This window comes from Melanotaenia boesemani, chromosome 20 (assembly GCF_017639745.1).
Source record: "Melanotaenia boesemani isolate fMelBoe1 chromosome 20, fMelBoe1.pri, whole genome shotgun sequence".
NCBI lineage: Eukaryota > Metazoa > Chordata > Actinopteri > Atheriniformes > Melanotaeniidae > Melanotaenia > Melanotaenia boesemani.
The window spans coordinates 24,506,660-24,516,620 of NC_055701.1; the positions used below are offsets into that span (position 1 = coordinate 24,506,660).

Consider the following 9,961-nt stretch of genomic DNA (forward strand, 5'->3'; position numbering starts at 1 on the left):
TGCAGTCAAAACCTCACAGGACTCCAGGTTGGGAATCATTGTTTAATGGCTACTGATCATTTACAGATTGCATTTAATCAGCTGCAGGTTTCTCTGTGTATCTTGAATCTGGTTTTTTAATGCAAAGAAAACCAAATTCATGTTCAGCTCACATCCTCAGTTGTTTCCTTATCTGGAGATAACCCTGATAAAGTCTCATTTTATAAATACTTGGACATCTGGGTAGGCAATAAGCATTTTGAAGAGCTTTAGAACCCATGATAAAATTATAACAATAATTAGGCTTGACTTTATTATCAAAATTGTTTTAATTTTACTGCTATAGGAAAAGACTTTGTACACAGACAACATTTAAAGTGTTTTAGACTATGGTGATATATATGCGTGCTTCATAACATATGCGCTCTGCTTGTTATTCTATCACTAATTCCTCCACCAGCACACATCATTGTGTTCTTTATGATCTGGTCTCCTGGCCCTCACTGATCCTATAGATAAAAACATCACTGGTTCATTTTAGTCTACAAAACTATAGTGGGTGAATTATATTTGATAAGACTCTTAATACCAGCCAATCATTTTTATAATGCATGTTTATCCAAACTGTTGCTGTTTAACAACCAAAAACATCTACAGAGCTAGGAAGATCTCTATCTTATATTGCTTAGTCCTACCCTCCAGGACACCTTCAACTATCATAAAGAAGCCATTGTTGTTTTTCCTCTCAGTGACGGATGAGATAGAAGTGATGAATACTGTGCTGAAAAATAGGAGTAAATTATCCACTGACTGCCATGATATCAGCATAACACTGGTTAAAAAAGTTATTCCAAACATTGTTAAGCCCCTAACGTATATCTACAATCTATTATTCCAGTCTGGTTGTTTTCCTTAAAAAAAGTATTATTGCAAAAGTAATAATTTCAAAATGATAATAAACATAAATTCACAAATTACAGACCAATTTCTATATTGCTTCAATTTTCAAAAATTCTAGAGAAATGTTTTAATTCTCGACTTGAAATGTTTCTTGAGAAAAATGAAATACTACATGAAGACTAGTATGGTTTTAGAGCTAAAAGAACTACCTCAATGGTAATAATTGAAGTAATTGAAGAAATTTCTACTGCCCTTGATAAGAGAAAGTATGCTGTGGGTATTTTTGTCGATCTTAAAAAAGCTTTCAGCACCATTAATCTTTCAATTTTATTCAATAAACTGGAAAAATATGGATTTTGTGGGATAGCCAGAGACTGGTTAAAAAGTTATTTAACCAGAAGAGTACAGTATGTTAAAATGAGGCAGTTAACATAAAAAAAATCTTGGCATTGTTCGTGGTGTCCCCCTGGGCTCCGTGTTAGGGCCTAAACTGTTTAAATGATATTTTTAATTTATCCAAAGTACTTAAACGTATTCTCTTTGCAGTTTACACAAGTGTCTTCTTCAGTAGTGACAATTATAATGAGCTCTTAAAGACTGTGAATATTGAACTAAATAAAATAAAAACAAGGATGGACATAAATAAATTATCTATTAATATAAATAAAACTAAAGCAATAATGTTTAATAGTCAAAAAACCTTGGTTGTCCCATATTTTACACATTGTGTTGAAGTGTGGAGGAACACAATAAATCCATTGGTTGTTTTACAGAAACAAGCTGTGTGGATCATTCACACTCATAGTTTGTTTTTTCAATCTAAATTGTTAAAGTTTTGGACATTTTGGACAAATGTACATATTTCACTGCAGCAGAAATGTAAAATGGAATCACAACACATCTCTGTAATTCAGTTATTATTGTTTTTATGTTTATTTTATATGTGTTTTACCTTTTAAACACTTTTTACTCCAGTGTTTTCCTCGTGGGGATTTACCATGCCGGGGGGCCTGCTCGGTCTGCTGGATTGTTGCCATGGTGATCACCCGTTTCTGGGTGGGTGACTGGCGGTCCTGCTCAGCAGTCCTATCGTGGTGGTGTGGGCCCCAGCCTACCCAGATCTGGGCAGCTCCTGTGGTTGCGCCTTCTGTGGTATTGGATGGTAGTGGGTGGGCTGACTCCGGGTGTGAATAGATCCCCAAGATATTGTTTCGTTACAGCAGCGTCAAGCCAGATATTGATTTCTAGTTACATTTTTATATCTACTTTCAGTTAAAAGACAGAAACTATGGATTGGAATTCATGTTTGTGTGTGTGTGTGTGTCTGTGTGTGTGGTGGGGGGGTTGCATGTGTGTGTGAGTGAAGGAGATTATTATGAGGTGTGTGTTTTTAAACTTTTTTTTTTATATACTTTTGTGTTATATACTTATACACTTTGATTTTTTTATAAAGTACATTGTGTTGCTGGTTGCATAAAAAGCGCTTTAAAAATAAAGTTTGATTTGATCTGATTATTTCATAGCACAAAGAAAAATGTCATTAAATATATATTATTTGGCTTCATTTATTTCTTTTTTGTATGAGTGTGGTACACAGTTATTGTTGAAATAAAGTCTCACAGTTTAGATAACATCATGTCACAACCGTGCTGGAATATTTTAAATCCACAGCAATCAGTCAGACAAGAGATGCTGCGATTACCTTTGCCCTCGTCTTGCTGTTATGGAAAGAAAAACTTTCAGTTTATGTGTCTTGCTTGTTAGCTGTTTTCGTATCCATGAATCCACACAGATTTCTCACCAGGTGGGTGTTCAGATGCATCAGACATTCTCTGAAGACTTTTGTTTAATTTCCCCTCTTTCTTATCAAATCCAGATTATATTCAGACCTTCATTGTAAACCATAGTTTAATGGTGGACATTTATGCTGCTCTCACACCAGATCTGAGAGGAGCCAGCTTTGCTGCTTAAGCAGTGGGCTGGCGCCACACACTCAGTATAAGTCCAGTGGACCCACTCTTATTACATTTTACACTGATGTTGACATGAAAATATCAAATTTTATGCAGAAACTGCAGCAAAACCTTAGTTTGTTCAATAAATACCAGCCAGAGACATTACACAGCCAATGCAGTTTAAATATAAATCTCAGTAAAGAGCCTGTTTTCAGTTAGTACAACAAAGAGTTTTCTGGTAAAGTGAAATCCATTATAATTGTTTCATCATTTGAGTTTTATCTGCTGTTACACTATTTAAAGTTGCATTCTGTATTTAACTTAATATTTATTATTTTTTTCTTTGCTATTTTTGTACTGGTATTTAACAGTTTTTTACTGTTTTACATTCCAGTTATTTTATTTTATTTTATTTTATTTTATTTTACACCAGCTATAATTGGTATTGTAATATTTGGAAAATGAAAAACGTTAATTAAACTTTTGAAGTATTTATAATGTAACTCTCAGGTCAGAGTGATGCAGGTCTGAGTGAAAGAAAAAGACATCAATAATATCCCAAGTTACTGTGGTTAAATGAGCACAGCATCCACCCCTCTGCAAAAAAATCCTGTCTCTCTGGGAGGTTTTAACTACTGACCTACTCTTTGTTAAATAAGTTACAACATGACCACACCCCCTGCCTGTGTCTATTGGCTGTTGGGAATTATTTGCTGCCTGGATGTGGCTGCCGTCGATGGTTTTTTTCTATTAAAGCTTCCAAAACTCCTTCATTCCCTCTGACACTTGTTGCTGTTGCCTGCGCGTCACCGGGAGAGGCCAAATTAAACCGCTTCAGCGTTTCCTTTGGGATTTCCCGCGGGGAGTGATGAACTCCATCGACCCTCAGTCCCATCACCAGCACCACCACACCTCCCCTTCAGTCGGCTCTCTCCCACCTAAAGGCGCCCAGGAGTCCCCGGACATGGCCGCAGTCTACTGCGACAACTTCAGCAGCATGTATCATCAGCAGAGCCTCCAGGGCGCACAGAGACCTGCTGGCTACGGCCTCGGGGACTACGCTTCGTCTCCAAACCCGTACCTGTGGCTCAACGGGCCAGGCGTCAACTCCTCCGCGTCTTACCTGCACGGGAACAACCCAGCGTCGTTCATCCCGCCCTCCTACGGCTCGCAGCGGCAGTTCATAACGAACTCACCTGGATTCGGCGGGCCTGACCTTGGCTGGTTGTCCATCGCCAGCCAGGAGGAGCTGCTGAAGCTGGTCCGTCCGCCCTACTCCTACTCTGCGCTCATCGCCATGGCCATCCAGAATGCGCACGAGAAGAAGCTGACGCTGAGTCAGATTTACCAGTACGTGGCCGACAATTTCCCCTTTTATAAGAAGAGCAAAGCCGGCTGGCAAAACTCGATCAGGCACAACTTGTCTCTGAACGACTGCTTCAAGAAAGTCCCGAGGGACGAGGATGATCCAGGTAACGAGAGAGAGAATAATTTAAATCATTTAAAAATATATATATACCTGAATGCAATCCCTTCCTTTGGAAAACCTAATAAAGCTGCATTAAACTGTACTTAATAGCAGAATAATAATGATTATGATACCTAACAAAATGTAAGCACATTTATGTAGTTTTATAGGATTTAACAACAAATAAAGTCAATTTATTTTAAATGAACTGTAATTGTGACTTTTTACAGCTGATTATTTTGGATCTTCTAATTTATTTTATTAGATTTTACAGTAATTTAATAGAAAATATTTTTAAATTAATCTTTCACATTGATTCTGTTATATAGATTTTTTTCAACCAATTTATTCATAATTATTATCCTTTTTATTTACAAATATACTTCACATGTTTAAGTACTCCTAACAGGATATTTTTTTTAATAATAAATATTTTTTATTATTTGTTTTTTTGTAGAAAAAATGTAAAAAAAAAAAAAATATATGGTGTTTAAAAACTTCCATCAGGTGAATTTTAATGACAAAAAAAAAAAATAAAATAAGTAAAAGAATGTATTTATTTATTTATAATTTCAATTGCAGGAAAGGGGAACTACTGGACGTTGGACCCAAACTGTGAAAAGATGTTTGACAACGGAAATTTCCGCAGGAAAAGGAAAAGACGTTCAGATCCAAGCAGCGTTGGAGGAGCAGCAGCCACAGCCATGAAGGTGGAGGAAGGCAGGCCGACGGCAAGCGCCCCTCTGAAGCCCTCAGACAGTCCACAGCTCCTGGGGCCTTCCTCTCCAGAGATGGAGACAATGAATGACAACCACAAAAACTCATCTTCGTCGCCGCCTGGCGTGGCCTCGAGTGCTCCGTGTTTTAATAACTTCTACAGCAATATGTCTGCTCTCAGCTCAGGGCCCCCCAGCCGACAGGGGTCCCTCGGACTGGTGAACGAGCTGTCGAACCGGAACATAACTGCCCTGAGCCCGTACCACCCTAGCCACGGTGGGCAAGACGCCGGTGCATCGGAGCACAGCGAAGGTTTGCATTTCAACCGTGGAGTGTACTACAACACGTTTGGCAGCGGGCAGAGTGGACAGTTTAACGGTCACTTCTACAACAGCTTCAGCGTCAACAGCTTGATCTATCCCAGGGATGGGACTGACCTATAGGAGATGCCTCACCTCGGCTTCACACTGTTTTACATTAAAACTCTGTGAATCCCACCAGAAAAAAACAACAAAAACACATGCATATGCATTTAATTCAGCAGGAAGGTCAGAGTACAGACTGAGATGGAACGTCCTGCAGCCCTCTGCAACAAAACCACACTTCCTTCACTGATCAGCATACCAGAGAGATTAAAAAAACACAAAAAAATCTGTACGCTTCATTTAACTTTGACAAAAACATGAGCACTTGTGTTTTTTTTTCCTTAGAATGAAATCAAAGTTCCTGCTGTGTTTTTCCAAGGTCCAAATTCAAACAAATATTGAGTTTTTTTCATAATATTTTAAATATTCTACACCTTCTCTTTGTTTCATGTCCAAGATTTTAATGTAGATTGATATTCATATATATATATATTTTTATTATTCTATTTCCTTTTTGTTTTCATATTTCCTAAGTGGAGCTCATATATAAACCTGCCAAATCCTTCCACTTCATCACAAATACCGAAACATGTTATATGTTAACACAAACCTGCCAAAGTTGCCTTTGTAACACCATCAATACCTCAAATCAATAATCACATGTAATGAGAGTTCGCTGCCATGAAAGCTTTGCTTTGTTTAAGAGAAATGCAGTAACGTTTGATTTCACACGCGTATGGACTAGAACAGGGCTCGCCTCGTTGTTTATATCCTCCATGTTGACTGAAATCACAGCACTGTGGCTCATGTAAATACAGGTTGACTTGATAGATGTGTATTTTTGTAAATGATCGAGATAGTTTGTGAGTATTTATGCTATTTATGTTCATAGACATTTTTTCTACTGTTGCCTGAACATAGCTTGATTAATGCAGAAGTTAATATTAGCTTCAGAAAGCACCAAGAACAGTATCATTTGAAACAAAAAAAAACCCAGATGTCATAAAAATACTATATATATATATATATATATATATATATATATATATATACATACATACATATTTATAGTTATATCCTTTATCATGGTTTTTTCTCAGGATGCAATCTGACAATCATTGAATGGCTTTTGTATCTAATGTCTTTTTTTCTTTCTATAGTAAATACATTCAGACAGTTTCAGCTGTGAGCATAAATAAATATTATGTGGTCTCTAATGTGTTGTTCTGCATCCTTTTCAAGTAGAGCAGCGAGTGTATTCAGGGCTTCATTAAAATCTGAATGCATTCCCCTAAATTTACTTTAATCTCATAATCAATTATTTCTACTCCATTTCATCTCCATGCAGCCTCTTACCAGTAACACACACACACACACAAAACCTAGATTCATGCCTTTTTGTTAATCTTTACCATTTGTTTACATGTAACCATCGATGTATGCGGTCTTAATGTGTTTCATTTGAACGCATGTTCTTCCAAATGCAAACGCTGGTTGTTAGATTACATTTGGTAAAGTCTACAAGATTTCTAATTAATTTTAAGGTAATTTACCCCCCCCCCCCCTGCATTTTTCATTGCTTTACAATGAAAAAGGCTTAATGTGGCCGTCTACTCTCTTCTGTTACTGTAACTTTGCTTCTCTTCCAGTAAGATTAGATACAGTTGGTGGGCAAACCACATAAAAATACATTTTTTCCACTTGTCAGTTGTTGCAAAAAACTGTAAACACATTTTTAAAAATGCTCAGCGACTCAAAGAATATTTTAATTGATTAAAATAATAGAAAAAAATTCTTTTGAAAATGTCTCAGGTCATGTTTTATTTTAAAATGAAGCAATTACATCATCATTTGTTTGTTTTTTAGGACATTTTTAGTAAACATGTTTACAAGTTATTAGTTTAATATTGATTTTAAGTAAAATGCAGACTAAACTTCTAAATAATTAATTACAATGAATTATTTTCTATGGCATTAATAAATGGAAACTGTGTTGCAGTAAATGCAGTTAAAGCAAAAAGTACGAGTTTAAATGTAATTATTCCCACAAAGTAAGTCCTGGTTTACCTATCGTATTTGATGTCATATATCCCCTCCATATATTTATAAACACATTAAAACTTCATTCTATCCTTCAAATAATCATGTATTGTGTTAATTTCTAAAATATGCCAGAAAAAGAAAGAAAAAAGTAGATTAAATCAAATTTCCCCCAAAGTCAGATGCAGAAATGAGCGGTGCCGAGATAAAAAAAAAAGTCCAAGTTCAGAACAAAGCCAAACCTTCTGTAAACACAGCAGCTGACAGATGTCTTGATACAGAAAACCATGAAACAATAGAGCTATTGTCTTTTCTTCTCCCTTATGCCAGTCCATGTATCAATTAGGGCCTCTGAAGAGAGGTGAAGATATCCCCCTTAGACCAGTGGGATTTCAGCATCTCTTTGTCTTCATTTTCCAGAACTGTTTGCCCCAAATTGAGAGGAAGCCATCTTGCTTTTGCTCCTGCCAAGAAACAATGCATCTAGAAATTCCCTCTGCAAACATTTGCCACCCATCACGCTGATTAGAAACAAAGGTTTGATGATTCAGTTAGTGATGCAGGTACTTAAATGACCATATTTTCACGTAATCTTGTATTTTTATCTGTTTTACCCTTTGGGAGTTGTATCTAATACCTGTTGCAGGAAGTATCTCCTCTCTCTTTTCTATTTTGACTCACAAGAAATTGTGAATTATGAAAATTTAATCACTAAAAACAGCCTCATTTTAAACATGTCTTCTCTGGCTTTGATTGTATGGAATGTGTTTCTCAATTTCTGCCACAGTGACCCCTAAACGACAACCACAAGACCCGGACGGTTCAAAACTTTTCCACTTTGGCAGAATCCACCAGTGCTGTCTGTGAATGCATGTCCTTGCTGCCAAGTGTGAACTTACTCCTTAATTAGAGGGGATCCATTGACCCAGACTCTTGTTTGATCACCTTCTTCTGCATCAGGCATCCCATCCTAATTTGGCATTCACACGGCTCTAACGGGTGACATGTGAAAAGCGGTATTGTTGGACCAGCTGGGAAGCAGGTTAAGCATGGGTCTGTTGGTCAGTTTCGATCAGTGACTGTAGGTTCATGACCTTAGACAACCCAGTTTGACCCCCCGCCCCCTCGCTTAAATGGTTCCTCTGATGATGGAACTGGAAGATGTGCTAACACATCAATGAGAAACAACTTAAAACAACTTTTAAGTCTAGTTTCTTAATCCTAAAATTATACAAAACTAAAACAGAGAGTTTAATCGGTTTAATCCTAACATGCATCGTGGATTTGACTGCTAGTTGGTGTGATTAGCATCCTCATGATCACCTCTCTAACCAGTCAGCTGTAAGGATAGTTTTTTATTGCAACTTATTGAAATAAACTAAAAGTTTATATCAAATTAATTTGACATTTAATTATTTATCTATTTACTAATTTTACTTCAAGCATACATCATTCCTGTACTTTCTGAAAAATCAGTGTACATCTCTGAAACTGTTTCCAAAGGACACTACTTGCTGCCAGCTTCTAAACGCCGTACGTGCCTGTTATGTTACGTAAACCCGGCTCTGTTACGGTAAAGAAAATGATGAAGTAGAGTAGGAACAAGACTGGAGTGTGAGTAGGAAAACATCTTGATGGTCTATGTCGGGGAAGTTTGAAGTGGGAGGGTGTGGAGGGTTGATATTGGGGTGGCTAGGGGGGTCCAGAGTATGATTTGATCCTGGAAGGCTCAATTAAGTGGTTCGTTTACCCCTCGTGCAGAGCTGGTGAATTGGAGCCAGGTCAGCTCCGGGTTGAGGTGTTGTTCATTATTTTTCCGCCTGTCAGATCCCATGAGCGGCCGCAAGAGACAGTGGCTGCTCGGCGGCCGGGGAGCAAAGGGCCTGCCGGTGGGGTACGTCAAACACACTCAAAGCCTCTCCCCTTGCCAGGGGGATTATGATCAACAAAGCATGTCCTACACCTGCACCGACCAGCACAATGGAAACTCTGTGGGCCAATGAAGATGCAGGGAGAGACCAGTTATTAGAGGCCCCCACCAATGTAATGGATTACATTAACCCCTTCTGTTGCTTCTCTTACTTGAGTTTGAACATTGAAGTGACAGACTCCATATCCCACTGAGAAAAATTCAAGTTACACGTTGCTACAATAACTTTACTGCAGCTTATGCAACAAATAGAAGCTTCTGTTTCTCCTCTGATAAACTGTACAATGACCTAATCATTAGCTGTAAAGCTGTAGTCAAGCTTCTGACAGCTGTCATTTTATAATGTGGTTGATTTTAGAGAAATAATTTAATCAAATAAAAACGGATTGACAGAAAAAAAAAGTGGTTTTTAATTAAAACTAATGAATCAATCAAAAGAGCAAGAACTGCAGACCAAGTGACACGGAGCTGAGGAGCCCTGAGATGAGTTGAAATTAACAAAATAAACAAAGAAATAAATAGAGATTAAAACCCCATTTGCTTTGAACCCCTACATTAAAAACTGGTTCTGCTGTTTACTTCAGAAGTCACATAAATTACACATCTA

General features: G+C 37.5%; 1 protein-coding gene across 1 annotated transcript; it reads left to right on the forward strand.

The window, feature by feature from the left end:
- Positions 1 to 3,570: 3,570 nt before the first annotated feature.
- On the forward strand, positions 3,571 to 6,579 carry foxi2 (forkhead box I2). The gene is made up of 2 exons (XM_041971110.1): positions 3,571 to 4,306; positions 4,885 to 6,579. Exons 1-2 carry the CDS (start codon positions 3,703 to 3,705, stop codon positions 5,460 to 5,462), a joined length of 1,182 nt encoding a protein of 393 aa, XP_041827044.1. The 5' UTR covers positions 3,571 to 3,702; the 3' UTR covers positions 5,463 to 6,579.
- The last annotated feature ends 3,382 nt before the right edge of the window (positions 6,580 to 9,961 follow it).

Excerpts from the sequence above, each read along its gene's own strand:
- foxi2 (XM_041971110.1), top strand. The coding sequence starts at position 3,703 with ATGAACTCCATCGACCCTCAGTCCCATCACCAGCACCACCACACCTCC. Across the intron at positions 4,307-4,884 it reads GAGGGACGAGGATGATCCAG|GAAAGGGGAACTACTGGACG; the intron begins GTAACGAGAGAG and ends TTTCAATTGCAG.